Source organism: Electrophorus electricus, chromosome 2 (genome assembly GCF_013358815.1).
Source record: "Electrophorus electricus isolate fEleEle1 chromosome 2, fEleEle1.pri, whole genome shotgun sequence".
Classification (NCBI taxonomy): domain Eukaryota; kingdom Metazoa; phylum Chordata; class Actinopteri; order Gymnotiformes; family Gymnotidae; genus Electrophorus; species Electrophorus electricus.
This window is the reverse complement of record NC_049536.1, coordinates 29,464,096-29,481,084: the sequence shown is the minus strand read 5'-3', so window position 1 is coordinate 29,481,084 and position 16,989 is coordinate 29,464,096. Positions and strand designations below refer to the sequence as shown.

Below are 16,989 nucleotides of genomic sequence, written 5' to 3'. Positions count from 1 at the left end.
CACTCTCAGATGTATCCTGGTGTGTGTTTCAGACACTCCGCATGTTATAAAGAAATGGCTTTCCCCAGTTCTAGGACATGAGCAAGGGCTGGGAGACTCTGGATCAGAACACTGGTAGACACTCAATCTGTGCTGAGTATAATACTCTGTGTTTAGCAGTGGAGGCTCCTCTGCTGTACCATGATTTCACGATCAGGTATCGACCTGATATGCTTTCTTATACTACTCATGATTCACTTTGATGCTGACTGAGTCTGATTGCCAGGCAGTTAAACATGTGAGTGTGCTTTACAAACTGTTGGTTTTTTAGTTGCCTGATCTCTATTGCTATATTCCTTTGTTTCAGTCTTTCACAAGTTGTAAGATATCTCCAGTATTAGTATTAGTGCTAGCTGAAGGTGTGAGGCCTTGACTAAAGGAATTAGCTGCTGTGCAGTTTGTGCTCAGTTCTGCTTGACTGACACTTCTGGTCCACATCAAGTATGGCCTGGAACAGCCTCTTGAGGCCCAGGAGAAAGGGGCTGGGCTCGGGGTCCAAGAGCCTCACTCCAGGTCAACTGCAAAAGTGAGTTGCTGTGACAACCTCCTCCTCAGTTACTTCTTCTTCCTTTGTTTCTGTGACAACAGGATTCACAGGGAGAGCATAAAACATAAGCATGCATACACCCTCATACACATGCCCACACACACACACACACACACACACACACACACACACACACACACACACACACACACACACACACAATTTCTACTCCTCTGCCACTACTTCCTTGGTCTCAGGGTTAGGCTGCTGCTGGACACCCTGCCCCGTCACAACGACCGAGGGTTATGGCCGCATGCTAACGGGGGAGAAGGAATCGGGGCTGTGGGCAACAGACTCCAAAGGTCTTCCTGAATGATGGGCTCTGCTTGAAGAATGATGCCTCATTCCTCTGGAGAAGAACACCTCCCTCTGACCTCAGTTTAAAAAAAAAAACCTCAAAACAGTGCTTTGTTCTGTTCTGTGCCACCAACGGGTGTACAGGCTTACTGCTTTATGATGGTGTCATCAAATGTTATGTTTATTTTGGCTCTCACTTTGAGAACATTTCCCCGTTAATCTTTTATATATAATGTGACCGATTTTTACTGCATGCACACTCTTTCCAGGCTTGAATATGCGCAGGGGGCAGTTCCTTAAATACATTCTGTTAGTATTACATTTTGTTTTAATTTTTGACTTTCAGAAATTGGGAGATGAAAATTCCTAGAAATTTCAGATGTTTGGGAGCAGGAACGTAATCTAAACAACAGACTTGTTTTGAAGATGTTTTTGTCTTACCATCGACAATTAGCAGCCTTTAGAATTTCACCCCCTACTATTTTATTGTCGCTGTGTGACAGCCAAATCTTTGCCTCTGATCTTCAGTTGAAATCTCTTTCCTAGTAATTGCCATTTAAGACATCCCTCATGCACTTACTATCTTAAACCTTTTTAATGGCACCCCTTTGTGTGTCAGACCAAAAAATTATTCAATGAGAGCATCATTCTAATCTCTCTTGTATTGTGTCTCTAAGTAGTGCAGTCTGAATCTCTGACAGTCGTTTTGTGGTTGTGGTGTGTTGATGGGCTCTTTGCAGGACATTAACAGCCAAATACAAAGCAGTGGTGCTCACAGCCGGGAAAGTGAAACAGTGGCACAACTGTGACTTTCCTGATGTGACACCCTTTCTTTTCCTGCTGTGACGTTGACTGCGTTTTCAAACAATTGGCTGATGGCCTCATTCAGAATAACACCACTAACCACTGAGATGCAGTCATTGCTCACTGGTGTAACAAATGTTTTAGGCTGAGTACAGGGCTCACTAATGTACAGCTCTCATGGTACCACCTTGCCTGCACTGCAACTACTCTTTAAAGCCAGAAAGGCTGTCGCCTGAGGGGCTCTGTCCTGTTTAGATTGGAACAGATGATGGTGACTACACCTCAAGCACCAAAAGAAACTGGATAAAAAAGAAACTGGAATCAAACCCCACTTGCATCTAGCTGGGTCAAAGAACTTACAACTAGACACTATCTCTGACAGATCATCTCTAAACACCAAAGTGTGTTCTGCACGTTATAAATTCATAGCCTGAAATTGAGGCCATCTTGCACTCTTGCAGATATAAAGATGTCATTTTCAGCTTTGCACATCATGATTCGGGGGTGCAAGGGTGTGGGGATCATTACATCAAAGCAATGTTTGCTCAGCAAGACTTTGCAATGGATGCACCACATAAGAAGCTTGTGAAGATTATGGTCTTTGTAAGGAATGTTTTGAAATGCAAAACATAAAAAACATTTTAAAAAATATCCTGCACAATGTGGGATTGCTCTGGTTTTGATTATTTTTTCTTTTTCACCAGTCCAGATGTATTCTGAGGTCTATTTTCTTTACGTAATACCAATTAAGATGCCTAATCACCTGATTCAGTTTGTAAGAGATTGTTAATAAGTAGTTGATGAGTGGAATCAAGTGTATTAGCAGGGGGGCACTGGACAAACATGCAGCACAGTGGTCTCCAAGGAGCAGGCCTCACAACCACTGATACAGCCACTTTTACTTAGCATGAAATGTGAAGTTTTTCTGTGATATAGTGGATGATTTTTATTGAAATGTATTAAATGGTGCTGCTGACAAATGACTTTAAGTTGCTCAGTAGTCAGAGGTGCATTTTATGCACAGAGGTGCACAGTGACCGGGGCCATTTGACCAGTGCTACTCCATCGCATTCGCATGTCCTCCCAGATCAATTTCAGACTTTAATCACAGTCTCCCATATGGCAGTGCAGGCGTTAATAAATATAGAGCTGGAACCTTGTCCAGCTCTATATTTATTAACGCCTAAAGTGATTAAAATCAGAAATGTATCCAGCGTCTCTAGCAGAAAGCTGCAGAGTCACAAGCAGGTTCCTGGGCGTGTTGACTGTATATTTTGTGTCATGCCGATTCTAATCTTCAAGGATGGGGAATAGAATTATATTCTCTCTGGAGACCCCTGCAAAAGTTATGATATGGAACGGTTGGAGCTGAGAGCAAAGAGAAAAGGAAGAGAGGGATAAAACATGGCAGAAGGCTATGCACTGGGCCATGCCTTGGAGTTCAGCCTTTCATGTGCTTGGCTAGCGAAAACCGTGAAGGGGCAAGTGTTAAACATCAAGGAATAACCCAGAGAGCTGCAGCATGGAGATACGGGTAGGGGGGTGACTCACCTCCTGGTTGTAATGTCCTTGTCTATGCATGCACACATGGTCCTTTATGCAGAAAAGGGATGTGACAGGAACATAGCATTCTGGGATAGCACTGTACAGGTGAACTTCTATAACTATTCTATTCACTCTGGATTTTTTTCCCAGGATGTTGTATAGATCTAATCATGAAAACACATGTTCTTCAATGTGTTTTTGTGCACTTTGTGTACATGTGAATTAGTATTGCATCTGACAGTTCCACTTCAAATTCAATGGTTATTGGTTTTAGCTGCAAGGCCCTTCCATTGAAAGCACTGACTGTGGCTGAGTGGATTGTCCGGTGAAATTTCCCATTAACGAGTTATGGTTGGGGTAGGCCAAGACAGGGCTCGTAAAAGCTTACATCCAGGGCCAAAAGGCAAGGCCATTGAGTCCCAGAGAATCTTCTACTTGTAACCCATTTACATCCACTTACTCCCTCCAGCCAAGCCTTGCATCCTCTGTCTCTTGAAGCTCTCAGACAGTGAGACTGACTTTGGTGTGCAAGGAGGGGGCTAGAGAGTGGGCCTATCACTGGCCTCATGACTGAAAGACATTGTAAAGTGTCCTTTCCTGGTCTAAAGAGCCACTGCTCTCATGAAACTGAATGATAAAGGAGATTTGGTGTCAGAACTTGGCATTCTAGGTCAAAGGCCAACGTGAAAAAAACAATTGTAATCCCCTGTGTTGGTGTGTTTGTGTGTGTGTGTGTGTGTGTGTGTGTGTGATTTCAAACACTCCATTTCTATTTGGTGATGCATGGATTTTTCACTCATCTCACCCAGCAGTCTGAAGTGCTGAGCCAGAGGAGTCATGGCCTGCATCCAATAATGAACTGCCTGATTACAGCCTTCAGGCCTGCAGCTCAATTAAAACCAGTGTTGCCGACTGAGCTGAACAGATCGATCTTGGAAGTGCAGCATAGCAACACTGCCAATCACAGAACTAAGTTGAAGGAAAAATACATTATTGAATAAGTGTTACATGTGTGAGCTACATCATAAGAAAGGTCTGTGTGTGTGTACAGTTCTTAAAATCCTCCACACATGCAAATCTCCTGCCTTGAGGCTCTGGACTGTTTGATCATACTGATTGCTCTCTCCTTCACGCTCATCTAGGCCGATTAGCTGCTTCAATTGATGAGTGGACGATGAAGCAATGAAGCCATTGCTTTGACCCAAGTGCCTAGTAATACGGTATGCCTTGCCCCCCTCCCACCATGTTGGTGGGGTGCCTTGTGACCTTGCCAGGGGCAATAGTGTAGTTTACTTATAGGGCCGGGAACTCTCTCTGATTCCTCATTGTGCCTGTTCTCTTCCACCTCTGGTCTTAACTCAACTGCCGGAACTTCCCCTTGTCTGGTAAGAGCAACAGACTAAGTGACTAAATGATAACGCTGATATTGATGATGGTAATCTTTATTTATGTTTCACTTCACATATACTTTTTAACTTTTAGGGTGCTTCAGATGCAGCTGTGAGAGTATGTGCGTCCAGTTTAACACTCAGAGGTGTCGTGTAGTGTTACTCGTAGTGATTTTCAGCAGCACCACAGGCAATTGCAGCGCTTTTCTGGACCTTTGCCTCTCTGTTACTATGCTCTGTAGTTGTATAATATGGGACAGAACTGGATCCATCCCAGGTAGGCAGTGGAAGAAATTCCTAGCAAGTCAGGTTTCGGTAAAATTGAATCTAATTGTGTCCTTAACCCAGGCCTATAGAATGTGCTCTGGAACATATGTTTTTACTCTGAAACATATTGCTCCTTGCTTTCATTTCATTTCCGTGAGCCGAAAAGCTCACGTGGAGTGCGCTGGTGCGGCGCATCATTTGTGATGGCGTCTGAAGGGCAGAGCATTGGCACTGCCGCCCACAGACTGTGTGGATTTTAGGAGAGATGTGAGATGGCGCTGGTGGGCATGATTCTGTCTATGCCAGAATTTTATGTTCCATGAGTTCTTTTCCAGAAAGGTTTCCTTCCTCACTGAACCTCACTGTATGGCCATCATTTCCTTGATTTTTGATCTATTTTTGTAAAGACAATGCAATTCTAGCAACTAAGCCTCAGGGATGATTAAATCCCATTTGCAGTCCAACTGAAGTGGGTTACTTTGCAAGGTTTATAATCCCATGCATCTGGGGCACTGCCCGCAATCCCACATGCTGCCAGATTAAAACAGGGGATCAGTGCTGATGCTGATCTAAGCCTGATTTGTTGTTTTTATTTCATTACTCATGGCAAAGGGCTTTCTCCTGGAAAATGCAGATAGGTTGGTAAGGGCTGGCTGGAAGCATATGATGGTCTAAATGTTTCAATAAACAAATGATTCGATTGCAATTGCACATGACTGAAGTGACGGAGGGTGACATGGCAGACTGCGGGAACATCTGTAGTGAGGTGGACAAAACTACACAAGAGTGTCGCCCAGGAAGGGTCCAGATGACTGTAGCCTTGGGTGCCAACCTGCCCACCACAAATACCCCTGGGGCTGTTCGCTGAGCAGACTTAAACATCTCACTTCTCCTACAGAAAATGTAAAAAATCCAAATTGATGACAAAAGCACCAGCAACTGATTCTCCCACTGCAGTGGAATTTGGATTTAGGGATTTTTAGTGCGTTGATTCTCAAAGGTCACGTGTCCAGTACCTTGCCCACATGACCTCTTATGGTGGCCAATCAAATGCCAGCATTCTGTAAGGGCAGAGAGAGAGAAAGGGGACTGCAGAAATCCTTCCCTCCTACATTATTAAAAATAATTTCAATCTTTACCAAACATCCAAAGTGGTGACCATCTGTTGGAAGCGGCACAAAGGTAAAAACATTATGAAAACATACTTTGCATGTTGCTTAAAAAGCCATTTGTGCCCTTAAGGCTGAATTTTGGTAAACAGTGGTCAAAACGAACAATGTCTTCTATGGCAGGTTCAAAGCTCTAAAGAACCTGATGGTGTTTTGTTATAAAGAGATGAGCAGATTGGATCCTCCCATTGCCTGTTTATCTTTGTTAGCATCCAAGTTTGGATTTCTGCATGGTTTTAACCAAAGTTATAGTTATTAACCAATGGACAAAATTCTATGTGAAATTGTGCTGTATTTACAGAAAGTGTAACTCTAATTATGGTACTGGGTAACTAAATGAATCCAAGTAGCCATTCAATGGCAAAGATGTCAGTATGACAAGACTGCGCTATTTTAGATGATTATAGCTACTGACACATTATCTGACTTTCATAATGGTTCAGAACATTTAGAGAAGCACCCTCCCTCTTGTAAAAGCCTCTACAAGCTATGGGGTCCTCCCCAGCATCATTACTTCAATTACAATCATGGCTTTATGGTCTGTCATAGTGAATTAGACAGGGATTTATCCCCACACAAAATGTCCGGTACTCCTGCTAATGTCTAGAGGTGTATTTACGCATTGTCTGAACATGACAAGCAGACTTTCATTTATAACATTCTGACAGTGATTATTGAAAACAAGGTATATTAAAAAACAAGGTATATTAAAAGGATTGATATAGGTTTGGTTGCAACATTAGTGTAGCCATATTAGTATGTTCCAGGTCAGAAAAATATCTGATTTACATCCACCATATTTAAAGAAAAGAAACCAGTTCGTACTGTCATGTCTGACAGTACTGGGGCAGCGGTGATTGTGATTTGGCTGGTGAGAGTTATGTGGAGATCGAAGGTCTGGCTTTAGATGTCTTTATTGTCTTTGTTGCAACCCACCCTTCAAGATGGAAGCCACCAATATCAGAGCTAAGAATAAATGGCAACGCTTCTTTTTTTGTGTTTGGTTACATGCCTGCAGAAGATGGTGCCCCGATGTTGTTTTTTGGCAAAGCAGTTGTAATGAGTTTGTAGGGGCTATGCTGTGCATGAGATAGTTGCACTACAACAAAGACCAGCATAACAATAGTTGCGAGTTTCAGTCCCCAATCATGCCACCATGGCCATAGTCCGTCTGCAACATCTCTGTTACATTCAGCCTTTTGCCATCGCTGCTCACGGTGGTTGGTAAGCTGGGGGAGTGGTCAGTGGAGAGGATGCTCTGTGCTGGTTCTCCAGACTCTGCCCAGTGCAAGGTGACAGGGACTGTGATTATAATTTGGGCTGAGATCCAGCCAAAGGCAACTGATCGGAGCTGACAGTTGTAGAAGCGGCTGCTTTAGACAAGGAGCACTGGCGGGGGGAGGTGAGGTATGCCCCCGCAGACACATGCCCTGCAACAAATCTGTCCGATTGGAGTGGACCACACCCCCTCCTCCTTCAAAACACCCAGCCTTCCAGGTCTTGGCCATGGTGCATTCACACAGGACATTTCTCACATGTCAAGCATGCACACGAGAACACATGCATGATGCAGCATAACGTAAGAACAGGGGCTTAATATACTGTTTTATTTTAAACAAGCAGAGAAAGGATTTCTGACGTGCAGCAAGAGTTGGTTAGCATTTTACAAACTGAACGTACTTTTCTTAATTTATACATGGGCGACTAACCTTGAGTAGCTCAATTTTCATTGGAGAGAAAAAAGTTGCCTGGGATTTTTCAGGCCTGTTCCTTAGTGACAGTACCTGAAGGAGGAGAAGGGATGCTTAGAAAACTAAGAGGCTGTCAGGTCCTGACAGCACTTTAGATGGTGCTGAATATTTACATATCCCCAATAAAATGAAGCCAGAGGGTTCTGCTGTCCATGTTTTCTTTGCACTAATCAGACTGTTCCAGCAGCCTGCTCCTCAGTATTCAGCGCGAAACTGCTCACAGCGTTCATGTTTAGCACTAGGGGACACAACATTTGGATGCTCATAGACATTAAGTTATGGAAATGTTAAAATAATCAGCTTTTAGTCTGCATTCTGGTTAGGATACAGTTTTGACATCCTGGTGACAGCACCTCCTGGATATGTTGCTTTGCCAAGCTCATCAGCACTTGGAGGGCATGTTCAAAAAGTGATTTTATCCTGGAAAATCAAACAGATGTGTAATGGGCTGGGAAACACTGTAGGCAAATCTCACTTTCACAGTGAAACACTGCCAGATCTGCTCAGGATCGAGTCTAATTACAGATATTATCTGCTCTAAAATATTGAAGCACCCTTCTTTTTTCACTGTAGATGATACTTATGTGCATTTATAATTACTAAATACTTGTCACTCACCTTTAGATTTTCTTTTAATTGATGTCATGGTTTAAAAAGCTTAAACCGTCAAGGTAAACTTAAATCATATGTAAATTGATTCTGTATATAGACTAATATGCCTAATTTATTTAGGATCTGATTGTTTATGTGCTCATAGTCTGAAATGATCATAGGATTAGAAGAGGAATGGATTGTCCCTTTATTGTCATTTTAATAGTGCACTTGCCCCGTAAGAGAAAGAAGGAGTAACTTTGGGGGTTTATTTTGGGAAGATGACTTACTTCAATTACTAAGCACTGATGTGCATGCAAATGCATTGTGGGCTAAGTTCTTTTGTCATAGCAGTGCTGAAGAAGTCCTTATGTTGAATACCATGGATCACCATTGTGTTTTAACAGTATTTTGCCAGGGTGAAACGATTGACTGTATCCCTTTAACTAGTTCAATAACCATAAATCATTTCACTTCATTTACATTGTCACAGACTAGTTTTTTATATAAATATACACATTTGAATATACACTGTTAATACACACTGTTAAGCAAGTACATTGGGGTTTTTTTTTACTCCTTTAATACATTTTTAGTGTCTGTTTGATGAGTTTGGCATACAATTGCATGCTGCTATAAAGCTGCACTGTCTCTGTTGCCCTCTAAAGAGTGAAGGTGGCAATGCCCTGTGGCATTGTCTTACTCTGATGGCCTGTTCATATTTGACTGTAATGGCTAGTGGTCTAAGTCTGAGAGGACTGGGAGAAGCCAGACGACAGTAGATCCACACGGATTACATTTCACTATTGTCCTTCTCATTGTTTTTTTTTTTTGCTGGAAAACTGGAAATGTTCCAGTGGATACCTAACCATGTGTTCTCACAAATATTAGAATGAGATTTGATCATATTGTTGAAAACTGAGATTTCAAGACAAGTCAACCTCTTTCCAGTTTAAGAAATTATGCAGCATGCCTTTAAAATGAACTTTTGTTGGCACATTTTGTAAATCTTACTGCATTTAAACAACAAAAAAATAGACAAATAATTTTGCAACATGCAGATGTAATGTGTATAATTGCAACAGAGATTTGAGCAGTGACCAGAAGTGCATTGTTTTCAGAATTCTCTACTTTTTCTGTAATGATTCTAATTATTTGTTCATATCAGGGCCATATTAAGGCATTCTGGGGCCCTGGACTAACTCAGTCTTGAGACTCATACCATACCCAGTCATCACACTATGAAAGAGGAATGTTATAGGGGATGTACATCAAAATAAAACTACCTTATAGTCACACCAATGCAAATGCATTATTGTAACAGTACAGTAAAGTCAGCCACAAAGCCACATAAACCACAAAAACAACCTACAGACATATTTTTTGCATGAAGTCTAAAAGTCTATCATTTTAAGTTAAAGATGCAACTGCCAACAGAAGGTTTTAATCACCACAATTAGGGCCAAAGATTTGCAGGTTGTTGTAGCCAACTGTAAGGCCCACGACTATAGGATAATACAAAACAAACAAAAAAAAGTGGATACTTGCTTCATTTGAGGTTGTTGGCATGAAATGTCAGATTCACCAGTGAGATCATACACTATACAGACATTATACTATAGTTTACAAAAACAATCAAACAAGCAAACAAGCAAACAACAACAAAACAATAGACATTCCCAGTAGAAGGGGAATAAACCAGCCACTTTCTCCAATTTCTCCGTGAACAAAGTTTTGCTTAAACATAATTTCTGGCGTTTGTATACTCTAACACTGTAAAGGGTAAATCTTTATTTTGACATAGAATAGTTTCAAAGCCTTCAGCTTGTCCAGTATGAACTTAGCTCTATAACAGGTTCCCAACATGTAACTGTTAAAAATGTTACCTGGGTAATGGTATCTTCTGCGATGTGGGTTCTAGATAGGTGGCCTAAAAAGAGTGAAGGAGAGAATGTTCATATTCACAGTTTTTTTAAAATAAATAATATATAAATAAAGATCACAAACAGTTTATTATTTTTAAGAAAAATATTATATCACACTCATTTTTTTATTATTTTCAACTAATGATATAGAGCATGGCTTAAGGTACAAATGATTTTCTTGCAATGTCTAGTTTGATGCCCGAGCTTAAATACTAGCAAATTAAGTACATTATTTCCATCCTTTCATCATTAAGTAATTGCCGAGAGCAGCATCCATGACACCATGAAAGATGACCAAGACACTTATGAAAGATGAACTTGTTCTACCCTGCTGTAAAACATGTAATGAGGATGATATTAGCAGCTGAAAGGCTGCAGTAAGACACCATTTTCAGAGGCTGATAGTGCATTCTGAATGTACAGGAGTCCACTGTGTTCCACATCCTGGAGGTGACAGATGGACTCTCCACTGGGTAAGGTCAGACAGAGACCCGTATGCATGCACATGGCACATGGCCATGCCAGCCATGTGGGATGTATGACATGCTCATGGAGCTTCCTGTCTCTGTGACCGTCAAACACTGCTTCCAGCCCCCTGCCTTTCTTTAAATGCCTTCAATTGTGACATGCTCTGCAGTAACTGTTCTGATTTCTGGAACGGCCTGCTGCACTATATTTACCATTAGTCCCTGTGTTCCCCTGTGTTCTACAGCATTACCACCAGACGAGTGCAGGCAGCTAGCTGAGTCATGCATCACTGGCCTAGACACAAAGTGTTATTGGTGTGTCCTAAATTTTTGCAAAGTGCATGGTTAGTGCCAGTGACAAATTAAACTCCATGCAGCGTTAGTCAAATGAAGCAGGCCTTCCCAAGCATCAGGATGCATAAGAGCAGGTGATAGATGAGGAAGCTGCACACTATTGTACAGTGTGTGCAGTGTGTGTGAAATCATGTCTTCCCGCTAGCTAAGAGGTGACTGAACATCATTGTTTGTTTTGAAGATGAATATTTAAAGATGTAAGTGATATAATAGTAGTCTTTTCATCAAGCAATTAAAATCTTATGGGCATCAAGAGGTAATGAACTGCCTTCTGTGAACTAATCCTCAGTTGTGCCAACCCCCCCCCCCGCCCCCATTTTAACATTTCTTCTGCTCTGCTGTTTTTTCCTTCCTTTCCAAATATTCCCTTCCACTCTGCTGGTTTTGTTTGTCTGCAGGTTTCCGCTGCAGCACAGAGAATGAAAGAAATGGGCTTGTTTGTGTGTGGAGGGGAGGTGAAGGCGTGTTGCCCCGGGCTGTAATTTGCCCTGAAATCTTGTATGAGCCACAGCATCTCCAATAAACAGTGTCACTTCATGTTTGGCACAGCCCCCTGATGAACTGACAGGACTAGTGATGTGTTTAATACAATAAATCATAGCTCCCGATCTGTGCAGGCGTCTCTGCCAGCACTCCTCCAGCTCAAGCCTGGGACAGGAGCCCCAGCCTGGGAGGAGCTGACAGCCCACACCCCTACCCCCAACACCATCAAAACCACCATCAGGTGGGGCAGCTTCTCTTCATCCTTTTATCTCCCTCTCTGTCTGTCACGCTTTCTGTTTGCCTGTCACTCAAAATCTCCACCCTGCTTGCTCCTTTCATTATATAGAAAATGGGACATATGCAGTCTTTCACCAAATTTACATTTTTCCTGCCATATACTGAGTGAAATTATTTTTCAGCTCAGAATGTGAGAATATTAGTCAATTCCTTCCTGCCCATGGACACCTGAGCGTGGACCAGTGTTATCTACTCCATCTCAGATAAAGCTTTGCCTGGAGCTCCAGGAGACTACAAAGATTGCAGGAAACATACAGAATCATGACTACTTTTTCATATTTCTCTGCACCAGCTTTTAATACAATGACTATTGCAGTTAGCCTAAGAGTGTGCAGTTTTGACATTAAACTCATTAATCAGGCTCAGTTGAGTGAGCTGGTGTCTCTGCTGAAGTCTCTGCTCTTCCTCCTACTACTGCTGCGATACTACTGCTGCATCACGGCTGCAGAAAGATACCCCTGTTACATGCACAAGGGTTTACTGCCTAGCTTACTTTCTGTTCCATATGTTATTGAAGGGTGTGAAATATTATATAGCCACTAGATCATCAGCAGTTTAGTAGCATGCTCATAAAGACAGCATCCTTGATAGGGTCAATATTTTTAAGAAGTTGGTAAACATTTTTCAGACAGAATACAATGCTTTTCAATTGCAAAACTTTCAAATGCTATGCTCCTCTCACACTCCTCATTTTGTCTTGCTTTTAGATAAATTAGAAAAACAGCCTGTTTGAAGGAAACATTTTGATTTGTGTTTTCATTTCGTGATGGGTTATTCCGCGTTATTCTGTCGTGATTCTTTAGCAGGAAGAGGGCGTTTCTGCTGATGTTTTTTGTTTGCAGATTGAGATGGTAGCCTAGGGTTAGGTCTGGATGGGAATTAGAAGGCGATGCTCCTCCCTTTTACAAGGTCTAATCCCAGTAAACAGTTTCTTCCCTGGGGATTAAATTTCAGTCAGCATATTAGAAGGATATAGAAATGACTAGGAGAATAGAAGCAGGAAAATTAGCTCTTGGAGTTTAGCATGAGCACAGGATTATGCTAGGCCAGGATTAGTCTTTAGGCACTTGGTGTGAGTGGGCAACAAACCACATAGTGCTGAGAAGTTGGGACGGCTCACCCTCTTATCATATCTTTATCGAATGTTTCTTGATTATTTTCACTAAAGTGTAATTACAACATATACTGTAAACAATCCAAATTCAATATACATGTATTCATAACCTAATATAATGAATTTCAAATGATTTATCATATGAAATAATTGATGTTGATGTGCTTATTAAATGAAAAAAAGGGAGCAAGAAATAAGAAAGCAGCGTTTTTGGGTGCCCTGTTTGACCGAGCATAAAGCGTGATTAATTCAATAGCTAGCACAGAGCAAGGGGCCAGGAGCTCTTTCCATGACAGCCTGACCCACTTTTGGCATCATACAATACACCACAAATACTGTTCTTAATAACCATCGGGAGTAGATCAGATTTACATGTAGTTCATATAAAAGGGGAACTAGAACAGTGAACACAAGTAAAGTGTATGTATATGGCTTCTGTGTTAATTTTGCCTATAATAAATTCTGATGCTCCAGAGTGCTTTTGTGCTGTCTCTTGCCGAGGTGGAGGAGAGCGCACGTGGCTTTAATTCAGTGCCAATTCAGAAATGCTGCTTTTGGGTTTGTGTGGTCTACTTCTGTAATCAGAAAGCACCAGTGCAAAACTCTGACAGCCTCCAAATTGTAAACATGCATTTATTTATTAATTTATTTACTTACATGTTTGTTAGTTTTTTGATAGCCCATTAGTGCTACTACAAATTTAACATTTTCAATACAGAACCTGGAAATTATGTTGATTCAGCTTTGAGTATGAAACCTTTTGACCTTTCATTAATTAGATTATAATGCCATAACTGTTAGTGCAAACAGATTTTCATTAAATTGGCAGAAATGTAACAGGTACACTGTGTGCTCTCCCTAAACCAAATATTGTAGCATCCATTAATTATGTTGCAATACTAGTGTTGCACCTCTGAAATTTGTGTTTAAGGCTGTGCAATTATCATATTGATTTTATGCAAAACTAAACTGCTTTATTTATTAGTGTATGCATGCTATTTATATTGATTAGCTTTATTGCAATGCTAAATGTGTAAAAATGTATGTTACCAGAAGGAAAAGAAGAAGGATTTGTGGGGGGGGGGGGGGTGTTACTGCAGCACTTGTTTTTCCTAACATTTTCAAAAGTCTGTCCGAGGAAACATGAATCAAAGCCCAGTCTTGATTATAACAACTAAATCACTGTCACGGCCCGAGTGCCACAGAGCGTTGAGCAGGACGCACAGACTCCCTTGACAATAACATTAATGATAACACACTCCTTAACACTAATACGAACAATGACCAACAATGAGGCCCATACTGACAGGGGTTTAAATAAACAGACATACACTCAACATTCATCCTGTGCACATGCGTGCCATCATGGAGGGCATGGCAACAAATGTAAATTCCCTTGCACACAGTAGGTCATACCACTGGGGGCAGGGGGGGGGGGAATTCCATGACAATCATACATTTAATTTATTTCATCTGGAGAACTTTTCCTTCCCCTCCTACACTGGAGTTTCTCTCTTGGAAACATCAAACCAAATAAACAGAACTTTAACATGAACATCCCAAAGATTCCCAGCCAAATCAAAGCTTTCAATAATGCTATGATAAACAGTATGTTCATTAAAAAGCTTAAAGCTTCAAAGATGAATAACTCACTGAGCTGGAGCCCTAAAAATCCTGTTTTATTTTTGTCTCATGACCTTCAGTGTAAAGTTCTGCCTTTTGGTGCCATCATGCCCAGTTATGTAACATGCATGCTGCATTACTCTGTAAGGAAGCCCAGCAGGTTCATACTGTGTTTGCTGCTGATGGTGTTTCACCAGGTCACTGGCGCCTTAAAGCTTAGGCCTGCTAGTGGAAGGAGTTATGGCTTTGGTGGGTTACTTTCTGTTCATTTGAGCCATGGCCTTGCTCCCTGTCATGGTCTAAGAGGATTTATTAAGGTTTCTCTTTTTTAACCCAGTCTAAGCTCCGCAGGGAAATTGGTGGACAGCTGGCTGAAGATTTCATATGTCACTCTCATTTTACCGCTCTCTCTGATTTCATTTGCACACATATACATATGCTCTAATGTCTTACTCACTTCTCTCTTTCTACTTTTCACTCTCTCTCTCTCTCTCTCTCGTGCTCTCTCTCTCTCTCTCTCTCTCTCTCTCTCTCTCTCTCTCTCTCTCTCTCTCTCTCTCTCTCTCTCTCTCTCCCACAAACAAACATAACCCATTTTCTTCTCATGTACCACCCTTTTATATAACGGATTTCATCACTCATACTGTCACACACTCTGTGACTCTGACCTTGAGTTTGTAAGTTTCTCTGAAAGTTCTAAATGGTTCACGCTCTCTGCTGGGTGACTGCTGATCTTCAGAAAGCAGAGAGAGACATAAGAGCAGAGAGACTGAAAAGAGTGTATGAGAGACAAAACATGTGAGAGAGAAAGTGTGTGAGAGAGAAATTATGTACGAGAGAGACTGTGTGAGAGAAAGAGTGTGCAAGAGAGTGATCCATGAACCTGAACTAAAAACTAAGAGAAGACTTGTGCTACCTCTCTCTCTGTTTCTGTGTCTCTCTGCAGTCTTCCTGTTTCTGTCTCTCTTTCTATGGTTTTGCTGTTCAGTAGGATGGTAATTTTAAGAGATGTGGCAAGCTGGTGTGAGTGTATCAATGTGTTTTCTGTTTCCCATGTGGACTCAGAAAACCTAGACTCACCCAAGTCCACTGTTATTCTTTATTACGTATGTTAAAGCAGTGTTTTTGGTTTTGTTTATACTGTCTTTTTTCTCCTGCTTGCTTATCTTGCATTCTGACCACTCTGTAGTTTAACACTTTTTTAGGATGTGTAATTGTTCATTTGACGGGGCTAGTAAGTTTTGGATCTGGGGAAATCAAGGACCAGTGAACAGTCTTTTGTGCATTGATATGGCCACTCCTTAGCCAGAGCATCCTAACTGTGAGTGTGGTCAGTGTGTGCACCCTGAGCCAAAGAATTAGATTTGAAGGTAATGACTTTACTGTCATAATCATTTTGGTTTAGTTGGGCAATAATGTGTGAAATGTAATTTATGGGATCCTAGATATTTTAAATATATTTTAATGAGTCACAGAAACAGTTGGCACTGATATTTCTGTTAATAAATTCTCCACCATATGGCCAAAGTCTGCTTTTGAGTGTTATATTAGACTGATGCCAAAAGTATTATAAATCCAAATAAAATATTGCATGACATTAAATTTATGAGAATTGTATTTATGAGAAGTGCTCCATCTTGTGTTCAGAGTATGCATATATAGTATCATGAATAAGGTCAGGCAGTTGACTCATTGCTACCTTCCTTTAAATAACCTTCATTCAAAAACAATAAGTGGAATTCACATTCTGTCAGGTCCATCAGTAAGGTGTGTGGTGTGTGTGTGTGTGTGTGTGTGTGTGTGTGTGTGAATATCTTTCAGGTGACTGGTTGGCTGCCATACCATCTCTCTCTTTCTGCTCTTGGGGTCTTCCTTTTCTCACGTGACCACACTCCTGCTTCTCCTCCAATCCCAGTATGGAACCCAGCAAAGTGCAGTCAGAAGGTGGGCTCAACGTCACCCTGACCATCCGCCTCCTCATGCATGGCAAGGTAAGTAGAGAAAGAGCCAGCAGGTTGAGAGAGGGAGAGTGTAATGGCAAGAGAGTGAGCCAGAGCAGAGATAGAGTAGGAGGGTAAGGGTGAAACATCTGATGAGCGCCTGTGCCACACTAAAGAGCCGGTGTGATTGGGCTTGTCCATGGAGCAGGTCTGCTCCTGCCAGGCCTCTGAATCATGCAGGAGAGGCGAACAGATAAGCAGCGGAGGGCAAGGCTTCCCTGCTTATATTAGTCCTAATCGGCATCCATTTTCTCATTACACAACAACATGCCTGATGTTTATCTGCTCTTGTCAACATAGTTAAAAAGTGTAAATATTGCAATATTGA

At 41.5% G+C, this 16,989-nt stretch overlaps 1 protein-coding gene across 13 annotated transcripts in view; it reads left to right on the top strand.

Annotated features, from left to right (window-relative positions):
* The window catches only part of pcbp3 (poly(rC) binding protein 3), a 46,054-nt gene that overhangs the window by 16,798 nt on the left and 12,267 nt on the right, over positions 1-16,989 (top strand). For 12 of the 13 annotated variants that reach the window (XM_027005705.2, XM_027005704.2, XM_027005709.2 and 9 more), the window contains one exon: positions 16,483-16,652. In XM_027005705.2, coding sequence (XP_026861506.1) covers positions 16,578-16,652 — 75 coding nt within the window. In that variant the 5' untranslated portion in view covers positions 16,483-16,577. Of the gene's footprint in view, positions 1-11,761; positions 11,869-16,482; positions 16,653-16,989 lie in introns of all 13 variants that reach the window. The other variant, XM_035522368.1, reaches the window with a different exon arrangement.